This window comes from Enhydra lutris, unplaced genomic scaffold (assembly GCF_002288905.1).
Source record: "Enhydra lutris kenyoni isolate GAN:26980312 unplaced genomic scaffold, ASM228890v2 scaffoldscaffold63, whole genome shotgun sequence".
NCBI classification, from domain to species: Eukaryota; Metazoa; Chordata; class Mammalia; order Carnivora; family Mustelidae; genus Enhydra; species Enhydra lutris.
The window spans coordinates 6768482-6788326 of NW_019154147.1; the positions used below are offsets into that span (position 1 = coordinate 6768482).

General features: G+C 38.3%; 1 protein-coding gene and 1 pseudogene across 1 annotated transcript; one reads left to right on the forward strand and one right to left on the reverse strand.

The window, feature by feature from the left end:
- The first annotated feature begins 305 nt into the window (after nucleotides 1-305).
- On the forward strand, nucleotides 306-18869 carry LOC111158799 (glycoprotein hormones, alpha polypeptide). The gene is made up of 4 exons (XM_022521059.1): nucleotides 306-872; nucleotides 16752-16858; nucleotides 18043-18227; nucleotides 18647-18869. The coding sequence occupies exons 2-4, from the start codon at nucleotides 16759-16761 to the stop codon at nucleotides 18722-18724; spliced, it is 363 nt and encodes a 120-aa protein (XP_022376767.1). The 5' UTR covers nucleotides 306-872; nucleotides 16752-16758; the 3' UTR covers nucleotides 18725-18869.
- LOC111158785 lies at nucleotides 6451-7299 on the reverse strand (annotated as a pseudogene).
- Nucleotides 18870-19845: the final 976 nt, after the last annotated feature.

Sequence of the window (19845 nt, forward strand, 5' to 3'; positions counted from 1 at the left end):
AGAAATGGCACTGAGCACAGTAGATGGAGAGTGGACGCTTGGAAGGATCATAATCTCTGGATAAAAGCCAGAGTTGAATCCTGAGGAGCTGGGTAGTTTTAGAGAGACATGGTTTGGGAACCTTGGAGTTAAATGTCCCCAGCTGGCAAGTTGTAACATGTATTTTTTGTTTAGGCGGAAACTGAGCCTTACAGATGTGAAATTTTTAAAAAAGGGAAAAAGTCATGGTTGAGAACTAACCAGTCTTTCTTAGAACTATCTCATGCTTTCTCTATGCATCCTTATCAAATCCAAATACATAGTAATGGATTAGAAAAATCTAAATAGGTACGTGTTTTATTTTTCTGTTTCCTACTAGAATAACGTAAGCCTGGTAATGTTCTGTATCTACTATCTGACATTTACAGTTCCTCTCCTGTTTTAAGTAAACATCAGGTACTTAGCTAATTAAATATAATATTAATAGAGTCTTGTTTATAGGAAAGTGTCCACTTTCAGGATGTTGTGTGTAAGTCTTGATAAAATTACATAGATAATGAGTGTACTCTCTTTTCATAGGCTGACCTTGAAGTCACCACCGCCTGAAAAGGGCTCAAAACAAAAAATGATCTAAGGGTTGAAACAAGATAAGATCAAATTGATGTCATGGTAATTACATGAAGGACCATTCAATCACTGGGTGGAATTTACTGTTGATCCCTGGGCTTAGATGCAGGTGGGCAACATGCAGTTTTTATTACTCTGCTAGTATAAAAGACAAGTGAGAACTTTATTAACTGTAGTTACTGAGAAATCACAAGGCAAAGCTAAAATCCCTCTTCAGATCCACAATCAACTGCCCTGAACACATCCTGCAAAAAGTCCTGAGGAAGGTAATATAAATGAAACAATTTCTGGGATTTTAATTGAGTAAGGAGTATAATATTCTATAATATAGGTCAGCTATGCATAAGCCTTCGTGAGGAGAGAGACAGACATTTACACGTTCTCTTTTCGGCACTCATGATTGAATTGGGAGGAAGTCTGCAAAACTGTGGTCTGTGATCACAGGCTAAGATGTTATCTAACAGAAACCAGAAACCAAATGTCTCCTGCTGAGATCTGCAAGTGCCTGTCAGTATCTAAAAAATTTTCTTCAAGAAATATTGGGTGTCATTTGAAAGACATTAGTTTGAGTGGTTTACATGGGTCAGGTAGAAGGAGAGTAGATATTATATAAGTTGCGGATACTGTTTTACCATCAGTTTTTATTTATTTGTTTATTTATTTATTTAAAGATTTTTGTTTGTTTTAGAGAGAGGGAGAGAGAAAGCATGAGCGAGCATGTTATTTGGGGCAGGGGCAGAGGGAGAAGGGGAGGAGGAATCTCCAGCAGACTCCCCGCTGAGTGGGGAGCCAGACTCTGCTGGGTCCAAGGACCCTGAGATTATGATCTGAGCCAAAATGGAGAGTCGGACGCTTAACAGCCTGAGCCACCCAGGGGCCCCTAATCAGTTTTTAAATGATGCATAACTATATCTTCAATCTGGCCAGTGATAAAGCCGCTCACTTGTTTAGCTGAATGAATGATCATAGCTTCTGGTATCTTCTGAATAGATGTTTTCCTGTAGACGTGAATAGAGTCAAGCTGAAAATTTTTGGACAACATTGTTTGCATTTTCTTCATAAAATGTTACAAAAATAAGAGTCAGAGCTATTTCTCCAGTTACTACTGATGACTTTGTAATTCTGAATCTCCTGACCAAGTCTAGTTGGTTGTGTTCCAATGAGAGTTTCTGGAAACTTTTGTTAACCTTATATTTACATGAGCACTAGTTGAAACGGCAGCTTATTGGGAAAGTGAGGCTAGAAAATAAAAGTGCTCTCTTGTCCCTCTTTATTAGTATCAAGAAATAGGATTTGGGTGCATGGAAGAATTATGGGTCTCTTGGGGAATGCAGAAGCTCCATTTAAACGTCATAGGAGCTTTTATTTCCTAAGCACTTACAATCCTTTCCCCACCCCAAAATAATATTTTTTTTTATATTAGATCAGGGGACTCTTTTTAATTTTCCGAAGATATCTTTTTCTAATTTATTTTTATTTATCTTTTAAAAGATTTTATTTATTTATTTGACAGGGAGAGAGAGATCACAAGTAAGCAGACAGAGAAGGGGGAAGCAATGCAGAGAGCCTGATGTGGTGCTTGATCCCAGGACACTGAGACCATGACCTGAGCTGAAGGCAGAGGCTTAACCCACTGAGCCATCCAGGCACCCCTGAAGATACCTTTTAAATAATTACTTGACCCAACGCCAGATCAACTATTTAAAATATTGGTCATCCAAATTGTATTGTAATACTTTGCTATAGTTTGAATTATTTAAAAAAAGATAAGAACAGTTACCATTTATGAATAGCTCATGTGCTTTCATTTCAATTTTAACTTTGGTTTTGGTTTAAGTTTCCTTTCTCTCTCTCTCTTTTCAGTAATAGAGTTTTTGAAATTTTGAGTCATATTTCTTACCATTTCCTGCTGAAAAGGGTAGCATGTGAACAATGCTAGAAAAGCAATTGATTATGTTCCAGAACAGAGTCTCGGTTTCATTGTACATTTCTTATAAATGTGGGACTCAAATTTACATGAAAACTCAAAGTAAAGCTGTGAAATAGAAAGAGTAAAATTAGAAAGTAATGTACATCTTGTCTAAAAAGAGATCATGATAATCTGCTTTCACAAAGAGAAAATGTATAGGAATCAATTAATATTTCCATTGAGAACAGTACAAACCAAAGCACCAAATTCCCCCCCCCCCTTTTTTTTACAGATGTGAATCCTGGAGTAGTTTGTTATCAATTTATGATCTTTGCAAATTCTGGTCTTGGTGTGTAACATTTCAGCATTACATATTGTAATGTTGTACAAAGTAATCTGGTAATTTCTTGGTTCATCAGACTCAGAGATAACATTATAAAAATGCTCTAGCATCCTTAATACAATAGAGGGTTTAAACAGGGTTTAGGGTTCACAGAGGGTTTAAAAGGGGCTGAGGCTGAACTAGTGTGGAATCAGGGGCAATATTGGGAAACAAATTAGAGAAGACAATTGTAACAGCATGATCTATAGGTAAATCAATGTCCTAAAGGAGGTAATGGATTAACTAAGTAGGGCTATAGAAGTGGTATAGGTGGAAGAAATATGATCTTAGGAACAGATCACTTTCCACGTGACCTTGGCTGATCCCTTTAATTTTCTGAAGCATAGTTTTCTAGTCTAAGAATTCTGTGCCACCACAAGGCTTTCCTCATAGAGATGTAAAAAGATTCAAACAAAGGACTGTTAACGTGAAAGCCAATGTTTCCTCCTTTCTCCCACAGTCAGACACCAGTCCTCACAACTTGATCAGGTATAAAATGCCTCTCTATCCAGATGGAATGGCTTTCTTGAGGCTGTTCTGAAGAAGGTGAAGTCAGATAAATATGTAAAATCAAAAATTACATGGGCAAGTTATATTTAAGCTGGCATAACATAATGTTGCTCTAGACAAAAAAATGTTGGCATCTTATTTAGGGATACACCATCCGAAAAAATCATCTAAGAACGCCATTGTAAAATATAAAGATTTGAAGGCTGTATAGCGAAGTGTGGTTCAGAGCTTGGAGTTTGGAATTGTAAAGAGATATTCGAAAATCTAGGCTCCACTAGCAACAAATTTTGTGACTTTGTCTGGGTTACTTTGCCTCAAGAATTTCTTTAGCCAAAATAAAAGTAATACTTGACAAGATTGTCATCAGCATTGAATATGTTGATGTGTTCAAGGTGCCCAAAAGAATATCTAGCGCACACAAGTGCTCCATTAAATGTAGGAGGTTTTTTTTTTTTTTTAAGATTTTATTTATTTATTTGACAGAGAGATCACAAGCAGGCAGAGAGGCAGGCAGAGAGAGAGGAGGAAGCAGGCTCCGCTAGAGAGCAGAGAGCCCGATGCGGGGCTCGATCCCAGGACTCCGAGATCATGACCTGAGCTGAAGGCAGCGGCTTAACCCACTGAGCCACCCAGGAGCCCCTGTAGGAGTTATTTTTAAAGCAGAGTTCTTATTATTACTGAAGCCAGTATTGCAGATACTGTGTATAATGCTCACTCCAATTTTTTTTTCACACGTTGCTACATTTCCCAAATAGAGTAAACTGAATACGTGTTATAGAAATAACCTCCCACAGAGGAAAAGTAAGAGGACAGTAGAAAGAGGAGAAAGCAGAAAGACAAGATTGGGGTCCTATATTTCAGACCCTGGAGGAAAAATTTTTGTTATAAGAGAGAGCAATAGATATTTGTTCCAGTGATCTATTGCCGTGAATCCAATTACCCCAAAACTTAGTAGGTAAAACAAGCTACTGTTCTGTCAGTTCTGTAGGTGACCCTGGGCTCACCTGGGCTGTTTTTCACTTGGGTTTCTCAGGTGTTTATGGTCAGGTTGTGGCTGGGGTTGGAGTCATCTGGAGGCTCAACTGGACGGGTCATCTAGGATGACTTCTTCATTTCTTACTGCTTGGCCTTCTTTTCTCTCTCCGTGTAGGTTAGCTTCTTCTTGCAGGGTGATCTCAGAGTAGTAGCACTTTCTATCTGGTAACTGTCTTTTTCTTTTTTTTTAATTTAAGATTTTTATTTATTTATTTGACAGAGAGAGAGAGAGAGGGAACTCAAGCAGAGGGAGTGGTAGGAGAAGCAGGCTTCCCGCTGAGCAGGGAGCCTGATGTGGGGCTCAATCTCAGGACCCTGGGATCATGACCTAAGCCCAAGGCAGCCGCTTAATGACTGAGCCACCCAGGTGCCCCTGGCAACTGTCTTCTAAGAGACAGGAAGCAGGAACTGCCAAGTTAGGGCCTGGATACACCTAACAACCGGCCCAATATTGTTCCTGCCATATTCTGTTGGTTTCAGTAGTCAAATGGGGTACAGAAATAGACACACTGTGGGTTTTCTTCCTCTTCTTCTTCTTTTTTTTTCTTTTAAGGTTTATTTATTTGCAAGAGAGAGAGCATGAATGGGGAGCAGCAGGCAGGGGGAAAGGGAGAAACAGGTTCCCCACTGAGCAGGGAGCCCAATGTGGGGCTCAATCCCAGGACCGTGAGATTGTGACTTAAGCTCAAGGCAGATGCTCAACCGACTGAGCCACCCAGATGCCCCTAGACACACTGTGTTTTGTTGTGGAAATGGCAAGGTCATGCTACAGAAGGAATGGGCTGAGATATATTTTTGTTGCCACCTTTGGGAAGTAAAACCTGCCACAGAAATGAAAACTTAGGGGCAATGAACAACAAAGGAGCTTCTCTTTGAAGCCCTTCTGGTGTTTTTATTACAGAAAAACAAATCCTTATAAAGTAAGATACCAGGGAAGAGAAATCAATAACCCTGCCCATCTATTCTATTATTGAAAAACTTCAAGGCAAATGAAATATGTTTTTATGCTTTAATGCTTTTAAATGGGAATGATGTGTGGTGTGTCAAAAGATTGCCTCAAAATAGCTCAGAGAAACATAACAAAATACAATGCACAAATTTAAAAAGTTACAAGAAACATTCTTATATTGCTATAATAATGCTCCATATGAAACTTTTCTAGCCTTTGGATATTTTACTTTTCTGAGTGACAAACTGATCCTATCCAGTGTTTTATTCCTGCCAGCATTTATTATTCCAATAATGTTAATTTTAAAAATTGGGTATTTTTAAACAGCAAACACTTGAAATTCTCATTTAGAACAATATTTTGTGGTGCATAGAGTCCGTTTTATCAAAATTTCTTATTGATTTAGTATGCAAACAATTTAAAAAATGCTGATATGCCAGGAAAACCAGAGGGTAATGGAAAAACCAAGATTTTAATTACATAATTAACATTGTAACATGCCTTTAAATAAAAATTAAAGTAGAAAGTGTGCATCTTATTATAAGCCCCTTAAATTTATTCAATTAAGAAAAGAAACTTCTTGGGGCACCTGGGTGGCTCAGTGGGTTAAAACCTCTGCCCTCCACGTGGGTCCGTGATCTCAGGGTCCTGGGATTGAGCCCCCTTATTGGGCTCTCTGCTCAGCAGGGAGCCTGCTTCCTCTTCTCTCTCGCCTGTCTCTCTGCCTACTTGTGATCTTTGTCTGTCAAATAAATAAACAAAATCTTTAAAAAAGAAAAGAAAAGAAAAGAAACTTCTTAAAATATGATGGTTAAAAGAATGGTCATAGGGATTAAAGTTATTTTCATAAATCCATAAGCCCTTGAATTTTCTTCTAATTACTGCTTGCTTTTTTCCTTTATTTTTAAAATAAATATTTAAGATAAATATCTCAAGGTCATCTTTTGTTCGGTGCTTCCTTATGGAAACCTCTGTTCTGTAAGACAGAAATTGTACAAGTTGTGCTATATATTTCTCTTGTCCATGGAACACCTTTTTTCCATTTCCTTTCTCCCCATTTCATCTGGAAAACAAGTTGGATCCCTTTGAATGTTTTGTGAAGACACAAAGCACTGTTGTTGTTTTTTTGTTGTTGTTGTCGTTTTTTGTAAAGCACTCTTTGGCATTTATTGGACCTCCTCCCTCCACATGGCTTTGAGTTAGAGGATGCAGCACCACAACCACCCAGTTTTTCTCCTGAGCTCTTCTACTGAAGAATTTGACCTTCACCATGACAGGTTGTTCTGGCAGCTTTCCTTTCCCCAAAACTTTGCAGTAGCCGGATCACACCACATCAATGATAAGAGCAGCTCCAGTCCTGTTTCTGGCCACATTTCTTCCAGTTGGCTGATGGAGTTGGTCCCATACTTTATCAAGGTTGACAGCTGGACAGAAGCTCTGGTTCCATGTGATAGTGGGCTGTAGTTCCAAAGAAGGTCACTGCAATACTGGCTTTGGTAATAATAAGAACTCTGCTTTATTTTATTTTTTTTTTAAGATTTTATTTATTTATTTGACAGACAGAGATCACAAGTAGGCAGAGAAGCAGGCAGAGAGAGAGGAGGAAGCAGGCTCCCAGCTGAGCAGAGAGCCCGATGTGGGGCTCGATCCCAGGACCTTGAGATCATGACCTGAGCCGAAGGCAGAGGCTTTAACCCACTGAGCCACCCAGGCGCCCCAAGAACTTTGCTTTAAAAATAACTTTTCCAAAGTAACCTGGGTATGATTTGTTGAAGTTGATCCTGGGCCGATGACTCATGTCACCAGGATGACCCTGGGCCCTGGGTGCTTCCGGTGCTTGCCCAAGCAGCCATGGCCGTGGCTTACGTTCCCCGGAAGTTTCCGAGTCTTTCTCAGCCTGGATGGCATGTCAGCAGCCCCAGCGAAAGAGGCACAAAACGCTGTTATGTGACTTATAGACAGAAATCCCATCCCTGATACTGCCCCTGATCTGTGTGACTTCACTTGGCCTTATTTTCCTCTGGATCCTGGGATGCTTTGAAGCCCACTGTTTGCCACCTATAGCTGCTTCATAAGTTATGGGGACTACTGAATCCACAAAGCCCCTGAACAAATATCAAAACACTAAAATATGTATTTACTGCTATAGAGATTCTCTTCCGGTTAAGTAGATGCTCCTTATTCTTATTTGCTTGTCATCTCTCCTTTTTCATGTCCTCCATCCAGCAAATGCCTCAGTGTTAACAAATGCTTTCTTTACAGCATTCTTCACCTCTCATAGTTACTTGCCTTTGTATCTGGGCCAGAGAGCAGGAAGCTTATTCAAGTCTGTGTCTCCAGTGCATGGCATGGTGCCTGACATGTAGCAGGTGCTTATTCAAAGACTTTAAGTCTTTCAGAGGTTCAACTTGGACCTTAAATTTTGCACTTAATGACATTGAACTTCCCTCAAATTATCCCAAACTCATCTTTTTATTTATTTATTTTTAGCCTATTTTAAATTATTTTTTAAAAATTTTATTTACTTATTTGAGAGAGATAGCACAAGAGAAAGAGAGAGAGCATGAGTGAGGGGGGAGTTGAGGGAGAGGGAGAAGAAGACTCCCACAAAGCAGGGAGCCCCATGGGAGGCTCAATCCCAGGACCCTGGGATCATGACCTGAGCCAAAGCTTAGCTGACTTAACTGACTGGGCCACCCAGGACCCCCTCCCCCAAACTCATCTTTTTATAAGATAGAGAAAATAGTAATTATCTATATCCAAGAGTGGATGAAATGACCAGGGACAGATTGAGGGAGCATTAACCAGTCTCTCCTTGTCCCCCCCAATTGCTCAACCATCCACATCATTATCTTTGGAAAAACTGTCAGCGAATATGTTAATGGGTCTGAAGGTCTCTGTGTGCCTGGAAGCAATGTTGGAATGTCTAGAACCTAGAGGATCATTGAGGCTGGGGGCTGAAACATGGGATCATGCAAGACACTCATTCTGGACCTTAGGTGCCGAGCACATTATAAGAACAAGGTAGAAACCCATTTGCTGCCCCTAGAGCGTGAGAGCAAAGAAAAGTAGTTGCCAGGGTCACTCCAAGCTGAGTTTCCTTACTACTGGCCCCAGGCTCTTTAAATTCGTCCACCTAGTAACAGAGGCATTCACTCAGCAGCAGGCAGAGGGGGTGCTGACTCCGTGGACGTTGTGGGATGATGGATGGCAAACATTCTACTTTCCCTTGTGACACTCCTCCTTCAAATCTTTCCTCAGGTTGAGCTATGGCTATCTTCTCTCACCAGGCAAGACACAAAACTAACAGGCCGAGCCTCTGTTTGGTAAATGATTATTGAATACCTTTCTCATGCCAGGCAATGTGCCAAGGATTAAAGGCTCTACCTTAAAGTTTCCCTTTCATTCGTTACTATTCACTGAAGGCAGCTGGACTTTTCCTCTCCTTGGTAGTTAGCTGGGTTCGATGGGGCTAATGAGGTGAAGCCTTGAGTTAACTAACCCTCTAGAAGTCAGTTACATTTCTACTGTTTTGTTCAAAAAGAATTGTGCCTCTGGTCCTAGCCAGTCATCTCAAAAGTGTGCTATGAGTCAGATGGGCTTCTTGGTGTGGAGAGTGTGGATGAGTCACCCCTCCCATCACCACCTTTAGAAAAACCGAAAACCTTATTCTTTGGCGGTGGGGGGTGGGGAGGAATAGCAGCATCTTTGCAAGTGAAGGGCGGGATGTCACATTGTACCAAGCACTTGTAATCTTCTTGGAGCAATCTTTGATATATATGTACATCTCCATATATGTGTGTATACATGTGTGTACAGATATGTGTGTACAGGCCGGAATTGTCAATAGACAGGTGCCTAACTTTATAAGGATTTTTTTCTGCCATAAAAACAGAGCAGAGGGGCACCTGAGTGGTTCAGTTGGTTGGGTGAACGCCTTCAGCTCAGGTCATGATCCTGGAGTCCTGAGTCCCATATCTGGGTCCCTGCTCGGCGGGGAGTCTGCTTCTCCCACTGACCCTCCCCCCCTCATGCTCTCTTTCTCTCAAATAAATAAATAAAATGTTAAAAACAAACAAACAAAAACAAACCACAGAGCAGAGGAGATGCAAAGAGAAGCACCCTGGTTATTCATTGCCCCTAAGTTTTCATGTGATAGTGGGTTGTATTTCCAAAGAAGGTCACAGAAGTATCTTAGACTAAATTCCCTCTGTAGTATGACAGTATGTGTGCCACTTCCATGTCCAAAAGTGGGGTGTCGATTTTCGTACCCCATTTGACATACAGGGTGTGTATGTGTGTGTATGTTTCGAATACTTGGCCTATCTAGCTAGCTGGTTAGCTTATATGTACTGGTAGAGCGTTTACCTATTTTGTAAATAATTTAATTTATTAATTTATATGTAATCACAATAAATAATATGAAAACATTAATAATATTAAATTATGGCAATAATATTCTTCTATACTTTCAAGAATGCTGTCTTTTCCTCAGTCTTAGCAAATTTAAATTTGTGCACACATATAGTTTGATGTAAACTAAGAGATGAGACACACAATTTAAACCTTGAAGCTCTTACATATGCTTTTTATTAAAGCTTTCTTTTAAATTCTTATGACTTTTATATCTCAGCATGCAGTGGCTTCTACCTGTGGCATATTCAACACTTAGAGATTCACATGTTAGCCAGCTACAAATTAGGGACTTGGTGAGAACATAGAGTCTCTAATGAATTTATTATTTGAAATTATTTTATTTTATTTTATTTTAATTACTTTATTTTATTAAACATTTATTCTAAGTCCCCATTCAAGAGTTATCTTGTTCTTTAATGACAGCTCTACGTTAGCAACTTTGGGTTGATACTATTATTATTGTTGTAAAGTCCCAGTGCAACATAATTGCATCTACTCTGTGCAAGACCCGGCCGCCGGGGATGGTGATGGATCAGAGGGGTGTAGTTTCTACCCTTAGGAGGTTTTCACGGAAATGGAGAAACCAACATGTACATTACTGGCTAGAGTTCAGGGCAGATTGTGGAGAGATGTATCCCGGCTTTGGGGTTGTGTGAAACCTTCATGGGGAGGCTGGCAGCAGGACCTCTTCTTAAATGACTGAGGTGGATGGACCGAGATAGAGGAGAGAGGCTTTCCCGGCCAAGTTGAGGAAACGCACCTTCTGTTGGATTCACACCATTCTGATGTGGCTGGTGGTGGGAGGTAAGAGCATGTTGGAGCACTGACCATGGCGTCAGATGTAGAGAGTCTGGGATGTCTGCAAGGTACCACTTGCAATCCCAAAAGAGGCTGAGGTCAGGAAATCTGAATAAGATTGAGCATAGTTTGCAAAATAGCATAAATCCCAGCTGGACATAATTATTTTTCCTGTCTTGATTCTTAATGTTTTCTCCCAAATTCCAAAGCAGAAAGACCTGAAGGTGATTCGAATGATAAAAATATTTATTTAAATGTTTTCAGGATTTGAAGGTTAATCCCTTTCTGCTTGATTAATCCTCTTTCTTTTTTAAAATAAAGATAAAGTCACTTCTGCTACTGAAAGCTACAGCAATGGTGACTTTTGTTCTGCTTTTTCAACCTGCTCTTCACTTTACCATGAAGCAGATTCTGAAATGTATGTTGACTTCATGCTCTCACATTCTGCAATCTTGTTATAAATGTTTCTCTCTGAATTAATTCTGATATAATTGTTCACTGCATAATGCTGAATTTTCATAATATATGAGCTGCAATATCAAAGCACAAAAATGATTCTAGTTTAAAAAAGGAAACCAGTTTCAATTCTGAAAATTTCCTTGTGGCTTTGTAAATCACTTAAGCACTGGTTCTCAGACTTCGTGGTCTCAGAGACTGTTTATGCTTTTAAAAATTGTTGAAGAGTCCAAAGAATTTTTTATAAAGTTGTATTTCTCAATATTTACTGATTTAGAAATTAGGTTAGAAAAAATTTTAACACATTTATTCATTTTAAAACAATAAGATTTAGCCTATTACATATTAAGACAAATATATATTTATTAAAAAATGACAACTCCCAAAACAAACAAACAAACAAACAAACAAAAACAGTAAGAAAGATGGCATGGTTTTATCTTTCTGTAATTTTTTTTCCAAAAATTGGCCTAATAGAACACAGCTAGATTCCCATGTGCATCTTTACTCCATCTGTTGCAATTGCATATGTCATGTAGCCTCTAGAAAATTTCTCTGAACACTCATGAGAAGCTGAGAGTGAAAAAAGTGAATAGCATCTTAGGGTTACTATGAAAATCATTTTGATCTCACAAACTCACTGAAAAGTTTTGAGAGTCCCCAGATCACACTTTGAGAACCACCAACTCAGAACAATGTTTATTTGGTGCTAATTAGGTACAGAGATAAATAAAACCCATAATTACTTATGTATAAGTACATACATCAGGGAGAAATAATAACATACCTCTGCTTTAGCCTTACCTATATTCATATAGTTTGTTTTTCTGTATTACGAACTGTTAGCTCTGTTGACAATTTTTTTCTTAAAAGATGTATGGGTAGGTATAAACCTTTGGCCAAAATATGGTCTCATTCTGTCAATCTGCATGAAAAATAACCACAAATTTTGACTCGTGCAATTTTAAACCTCATTTTAGAATGCCCTTTTTTAAAAAAAAATAAATTTCCTGTTTTGAAAAATTATAGATTTAGAAGAAGTTGCAAAAATATGTACAGAGAAGTCCTGGGTATACTTTAGCCAGTTTCTCCCGAAGATAATACTGTGACTAGTTGTAGTACGATGTGAAAACCAGGAAATTGACATTGGTACAACCCACAGAGCTTAGTCAGATTTCACTCGTATTGTGTGTGTGTGTGTGTGTGTGTGTGCGCTCGTGTGTGTGAATGTGTGTGTAGTTCATGCAATTTTATCCCGTGTGTGCATTAGTATGACAACTATGACAATCGAGATGCAGAACTGTTCCATCACCACGTGGCTCCCTTTACAGCCAGTCTTATCCCCCCCTCAGCTCCCTCCCCGACACTGACTCCTTAAAACTGCTAATTTATTCAGCATCTCTCTAATTTTATTATATTATATAGAGTGTTATATAAATGGAATCATACAGCATGCAACCTTCACTCAACACAATACTCTTGAGCTCCATCTGCCTTGCATGGATATCAATAATGTATTCCTTTATGTTGCTACATACTATTAGCTCATGTGGATATACCATTGCTTGTATAACTATTTATCTACTGAAAGTGTTTGGACTATTTCCAGTTTTTGTCTCTTATAAATAAAGCTTCTCTGAACCTCTCTGTATATAAGTTTTGTATGAACATAGTTTTCATTTCTTTGAGATAAATGCCTGAGTACAACTGTTGGGTTATATGGTCGGTTTTATAAGAAACTCCCAAATGGAGCACCAGGGTGGCTCAGTTGGTTAAGCATCTGCCTTTGGCTCAGGTCATGATCCCAAGGTTCTGGTATCAAGCTCCACAGCAGGCTTTCTATCCAGTGGGGAGTCTGCTTCTCTGCCCCTCCCCTGGCTGATGCTTTCTCTTTCTCTCTTGTGTGCCCTCTCTCTCTCTCTCTCAAATAAATAAAATCCTTTTTAAAAAAAAAGAAAAGCTCTCAAATGAGTTTTCATTTTATTTTTCCCCAGCAATATTTGAATTATCCTATTTCTCTGCATCCATACCAGTGTTTGGTATTATCATTATGTTTTGTTTTAGCTATTCTGATGGGTATATGCTATTTTGCTGTAGTTTTAATTTGCATGTTACTAAAGGTTGATGATGTTAAATGCTTTCCATGTATGTATATGCCATCTGTATATCCTTTCTGCTGCAAAACCTATTTTCTTCTTCTCTCTCTCTTTTAAAAATAGTTTATTTATTTATTTGAGCGGGGAGGGGCAGGCGAGAGGGAGAGAGAGTATCTTTTTTTCTTTTTTTTTTAAGATTTTATTTATTTATTTGACAGAGAGAAATCACAAGTAGGCAGAGAGGCAGGCAGAGAGAGAGGAGGAAGCAGGCTCCCCACTGAGCAGAAAGCCCGATGCGGGGCTCGAACCCAGGACCTGGGATCATGACCTGAGCCGAAGGCAGCGGCTTAACCCACTGAGCCACCCAGGCGCCCCGAGAGAGAGTATCTTAAGCAGATTCCCTGCTGAACGCAGAGACTGACTTAGGGATCAATCTCACGACCCTGAGGCCACGACCTGAGCAGAAACCAAAAGTCAGTCACCTAAAAGACTGAGCCACCCAAGTACCCCTGCAATAGCCATTTTCTAATTAGATTTTTTTTTCTATTGAATTTTGAGAGCTTATTGTCTATTCTAATACTAACACTTTGTTGGATATGTGGCTTGCGTAATTTTCTTCAAGTCTCTACCTTGTATTTTTATCTTCTTGACAAAGCATTAACCCACAATTTAGATGAGGTCCAATTTATTAATTTTTCTGTTATGTGTCATGTTCTGTTGTTAATCCTAAAAACTCTTAACCTAGTCCTTAGTCCCCCCGATTTTTTTCTAAAAATTTTATAGTTTCTCATTTTATGTTAGTCTATAATTCATTTTCAATGATTTTCATGCAAGGTATGAAATTCGTATCTACTTTTTGTTTGTTTGTTTGCCTATGGATGTCCAAGTGTACTGGCAGCCATTGTTGAAAAGGTTGAATTCCTGTTAAATTGTTTTGGCATCTTTGTCAAAAGCCAGCTGGCCATATTTGTGTAGGTCTATTTCTGGGTTCTCTATTTTGTTCTTCTGGTCTATGTATCTATCCCTCTGCCAATATCACTCAGCTTTGATTACTTTTGCTGTATAGTAAGTCCTAACACTAGGAATAGCGATTCCTCCCACTTTCTTTCTTAAATTGTTTTAGCTATTCTAGATCTTTTGCCTTTCAATAATAATCTTGTCTCTGTCTACAAAAGCTATTCTGGGGTTTGGATAGGCATTTCATTCAATAAAAAAGATCAATTTGGAAACAACTGACACCTTTACCATGTTGAGTCTTCCAGTTCATGAACCTGATATGTCTCTCCATTTATTTAGGTTTTCTTTAATTTATTTCATTAGGTTTTTTTTTTTTTTTTTTTTTTGTAATTTTCAGCAAAGGAGTCCTGTATATATGTTGGTAGATTAAGTATTTTATTTTCTTTGGAGCAATTGTAAATGGTATTGTGTTTTAAATTTGTTTTCACATTATTGTTTTTAGTATGAGGAAATGCAGTTCATTTTTGTGTGTTGATCTTACAACATGCCATCTTGTTGAGCTCACTAATTAGTTCCAGGACCTTTGCTGTAGGTTCCTTTTTTTTTTAAAAAAAACATAGGTGATCGTGTCATATATATATATAATTTTATTTCATCCCTTTTATTTTGTGTGTCTTTAATTTCTTTGTCTTGCCATTTTACACTGGCTAGAACTTCCAGGACTATACTGAATAACAGGTAAGAGTGGACATCCTTGCCATGTTGATGATCTTGGGGGGAAAACATTCATTTTTTCACCATTAAGTATGATGTCAGTTGCAGGTTTTTTGTAAATGCTCTTTATCAAGTTGAGAAAACTTTTGACTCTTGTTTGTGGAAACTTTTTATTATGAAAGAGTATTAAATGCTGTCAACTGATATATCAAATCATTTTTTTTCTTCTTTATCTTACTGATATGGTAGATTACATTAAATGATATTCAAATACTGAACCGACCTTGCATATGTGAATTATTCCCAGTAGGTCATATATAAATCTTCTTATACATTGCTGAGTTTGATCTGCTATTATTTTGTTTAGGATTTTTGCATCTAATTTCATGAGGTATACTGGTCTTTCATTTTCTTTCTTGTGTTCTTTCTTTCTTTCTATCTTTCTTGTGAATTCTTTCTTTCTTTCATACTGAATTGGTCTAGTTTTTGTGTCAGGGTAATTGTGGCTTCACAAAATGAGTTGGAAACTATTCCTCCTCCTCTATTTTCTAAAAGAGTTTCTGTAAAGTTGGTGCTAATTCTCCTTTAAATGTTTTGAATTATCTTTTTATTGGTAACTGATGCTCTGTTCATCTATCTCTCATGGTTTGAACATGAGTAATCCATAACACTTTCACTTAAAAATAGGAATAAAACTTACCCATTTTATCTTATATGAGGTTTTTGTAGGAAATGTAGGGATACAATCGAATTCCCTGTTTGCCCATTCTCAGGTGCGGTGAGGTCAATGCTGGATATGGTCAATCATTCAGCTGACAATGGCTAGCCTGATCTTATGCACTCAAAATGCTTAGGTAAAGCTGTATCTACGGGTATAAATAAGTCAAGAAATGCATTTAGGAAAACTCTGATAAACATTCTCTGCTGTCTGCTCTTGCCACATTGCTGGGTTAGCATTTACTGTTGCATGCTGATAATGAATCTTAGAGCTCACTACTAAAAGAGGGAAAGAGGGACACCTGAGTGGCTCAATTGGTCAAGCAACTGCTTTCGGCTCAGGTCATGATCCTAGAGACCCTGGATTGAGTCCCACATCGAGTCCCACATCGAGTCCCACATCGAGTTCCACATTAGGCTCCGGGCTCAGCAGAGAATCTGCTTCTCCCTCTGACCCCTCCCCTCTCATGCTCTCTCTCTCAAATAAATAAAATAAATCTTAATAAAAAAAAAGCAGAAAAGACATTATCCTTTCCTTCTCCCTTTTTTTTTTTTAAGATTTTATTTATTTATTTGACAGACAGAGATCACAAGTAGTCAGAGAGGCAGGCAGAGAGAGAGAAGGAAGCAGGCTCCCTGCTGAGCAGAGATCCTGATGTGGGGCTCGATCCCAGGATCCTGGGATCATGACCTGAGCCGAAGGGAGAGGCTTTAACCCACTGAGCCACCCAGGTGCCCCATTATCCTTTCCTTCTGTTCTCCCACCTGGGAGTGTAGGAATGGGAAGGATGAACTCGAATGCTTATACATTTTATATATCACATATAAGCTTATCTATTTTATATGAGCTTATCTCTCTCTTTCGCCTTCTCTGTCTTCTTAGACATTATCTAGTTTAAGTTTCATGTCTTAACAATTAAGGACACTGAGGCTTAGCAGAATGACGTATTTAAAAAGAGAATTTTTTATTTGCATCAAGTCCAATTCTATTGATTTATATATGAAAAGGAAAGATTCGATTTCCTAGCTCTTTCCTAAGGAAAAATTGTTTTCTTATTTACATGGCTCCAGAGTGTGTTAGGAGCTATAAGCTGAGGGGTCAAGACACTGATGAGTATTATTAGTAGTACTGTTAAAACTACTAGTTGTTTTTATGACTGGTAAGCCAATTTTAGAGTAACTTTGTTTTCTTTTTCTGTTTTGCAGGAGAGCCATGGATTACTACAGAAAATACGCAGCTGTCATTCTGGCCACATTGTCTGTGTTTCTGCATATTCTCCATTCCTTTCCTGAAGGAGAGTTTACAATGCAAGGTATGTGGCTGAACGGATTTGCAGTAATAAGAAAAACACACATTTCTAGATGTACATCAATAACTCCATTAATTACATTTCCACTTCCTTTTCAAATGTGATAAATCTTTGCTGCTGGGTACATATCCAGACACTTTTCGACTATACACATAAAGTTAAGTTAGGTTCAGATGATGTGTAGTGAAAATTTATCGAACATGTCCATTTAAATAGCAGCATATACATTTTCATCTGAAATAGATTCCTTATTATTCTTTATCCGAGTTTTATAAGTAGAAAATGCTCCTTATTTAATCAGCTCAATTTTCTTTTTACATTTTTCCCAGAAGCTTTGAGAAGATTTTAACATTTCCTCTGTAGACGAATTTTCACATCAGTTAACAAATGAGAAAAACAACACCATTTTATGCAGTACATTTGCTTTGCTGTATTGTTTGAAAAATCTCATAGAGTAGCTGATATAATTCCATATGTGATGAAATTGTGAGCTACTCTTGGTTATGGTTTTTCTTAGACAATTGGTAATATTTTAATCCCAGTTCTCCGGTGTGGATGCTCCCGGTCTGATATCAGGGCTCTCTATTCACCAAGTTTTCTTAATTCTGACATATTTTTCTCTGTCAATATTTGGATTTTCCATGGGGGGAAAAAACAATAGCATGTTCTAAAGGGGAAACTGTTTTGCTTCTGGGCAAAATTCTCCTTTCAGATGAGCATGGTGTTTTCATCTGTCAAGTTTTGTGCTTCCTATAGGCATGCTATTAACACGGATAGAGAATCCATGGTTGAAGAGACAGAAACAACTCCTCTTTTTTTTTTTTTTATGTTTATGTGAGAAACTACGACTCTTGAGATCTCTCATGCATATCTGCAAAAATTATTTCCCATGAAAACAAATACAATCAGTACAAATAGATATTATGCATGAAAGTTAACAGCCAAAAAATGTTTATTATTTTCCTTCTATTTCCAATGGAAAAAGAATATTTACCATCTCATAATCAGGGAAAATTCAGGTTCTTTTTTTAAATTTTATTTTTCAATTAAAAAAAAAATAAGCTCTATGCCCAGGGTGGGGCTTGAACTTACAATCCCGAGATCAAGAGTCACATGTTCCACCACTTGAGCCATTTCTTTTTGAGTCATTCTTGGATTATTTTACTCTTTGCCTTTTTTGGTGGTAGGTTGCCCAGAATGCAAGCTAAAGGAAAACAAATACTTCTCCAAGTTGGGTGCCCCAATTTTTCAATGCATGGGCTGCTGCTTCTCCAGAGCATATCCCACTCCAGCAAGGTCCAAGAAGACGATGTTGGTCCCAAAGAACATCACTTCAGAAGCCACATGCTGTGTGGCCAAAGCATTTACCAAGGTGAGAACTTAGAGGGCCCCAGAAGTTTTCTAACAGTACAACCTGAGAAATGTCCCCAGAACACATCCATGGGGTTTCATGTCAGAATTGTCTAATGACCCATCCTTTGCTTCACACTGGTACATGGATTCATCCCTTTACAACAAAAATAACCTGTGGGGACAAGCTGGACTTATTCAGAATGCAAGGAACAGCTGTGGAAGTGATGAGGGGTGGGTTGGAAGAGAATATAACATATGTACACAGGGCAAACCCAAACTTTTAGAGTGAAATATTAGCTGAAATAGAGAATGTACAAACAGAACAAGCATCTGTTTAGTCCGGCTGCCTACAGACAGTGTTATTTAACATTTTTCAGTTTTGTCCCTCCATCCGTCCATCCATCCATCCATCCATCTTTTTTCTCACTTTCCTTTTAGGCCACAGTGATGGGAAATGCCAAAGTGGAGAACCACACGGAATGCCACTGCAGTACTTGTTATTATCACAAATCTTAAATGTTTTGCAAAAGAGCATGTTGATGACTGCTGATTTCCTGGAGTGAAAAGTTAATTTTTCAGTGTTTATGGCCTTGTGAGATAAAACCCCCTTTTTCCTTACCATACTCCTTTTGGTGTGCTTCGGGGATGTACTGCAACTTTATTGCCTTTCTCGTTTTCCTACAGTATAATCAGAAGTCTAGTTCTTTTCATTTGGAGTGAAGTACTGCATTTAGCATGTACATAAAAAGCTGGTTCCTCTGGAAATAAAGCCTTTTAAATCATCATTCTATCATTGGATTCTAATTTTTTCTTAAGGGTTTAAACCAGGTACTTTTGATAAGATTAATTGAAGGGAGGGAGCCAATGGGTGAGCCAAGGTCCCATGCACTCAGTGACCCCGGAGAACACTGATCTTGCCAAGATCCTTCTGGTGAGATCCAGAAGTACATCCTTTAGCAAGTGGGCTAGTTATAAAACAATCTGTTGGGTTGAGGAAAGAAAACACAAGAACCTCCATTGCTATTCATTTTTATGTCACCCCTTTGATGACTTTTATAGAAGTATATATACATCAGTATGGTAATAAGTGTATAAAATTTATAAATAAATAATTCTGCATAGATTGAGGTCGTTTGATCAGACACTTTCTACTGGGAGAAATGTGCAAAATTAGGGAAAAAGAATTAAAAAACACTGCTGTAAGTCTTGAGCAAGACAAAATCCTTCCCAGCCTGAAGATACTATCCACTTGGCTCATACCTAGCTAAAAAAAGAGTACATTTTATTAGTCCTTGGCAACAATGTTACAACTGAATGGTGGTTAAGGAAAGGGCATTGTTGTCCTCAATAAAAATTGGGCACTGCTTTGATATTCCACGGACATTGGCTCTTACAGTCCACATTCAAGCCTAGAAGGGAATGAATAAATGATGAGCAAAGTACTCACTGAGCCCTCACTATGGGCTAGATGGGGTGCCAAGCTTTTCACTGTAGTAGAATTTTATGTAGTTCTATCCAAATGCTTAAGAGCGGTGTCACATTTATTGAGTATTTATACTTAAAAACAGAGATGGCCCTTCCTCTGAGGCTCATGGCTTTATACATTAAATTATATTAGCTCTGGAAGAGATCAAAGC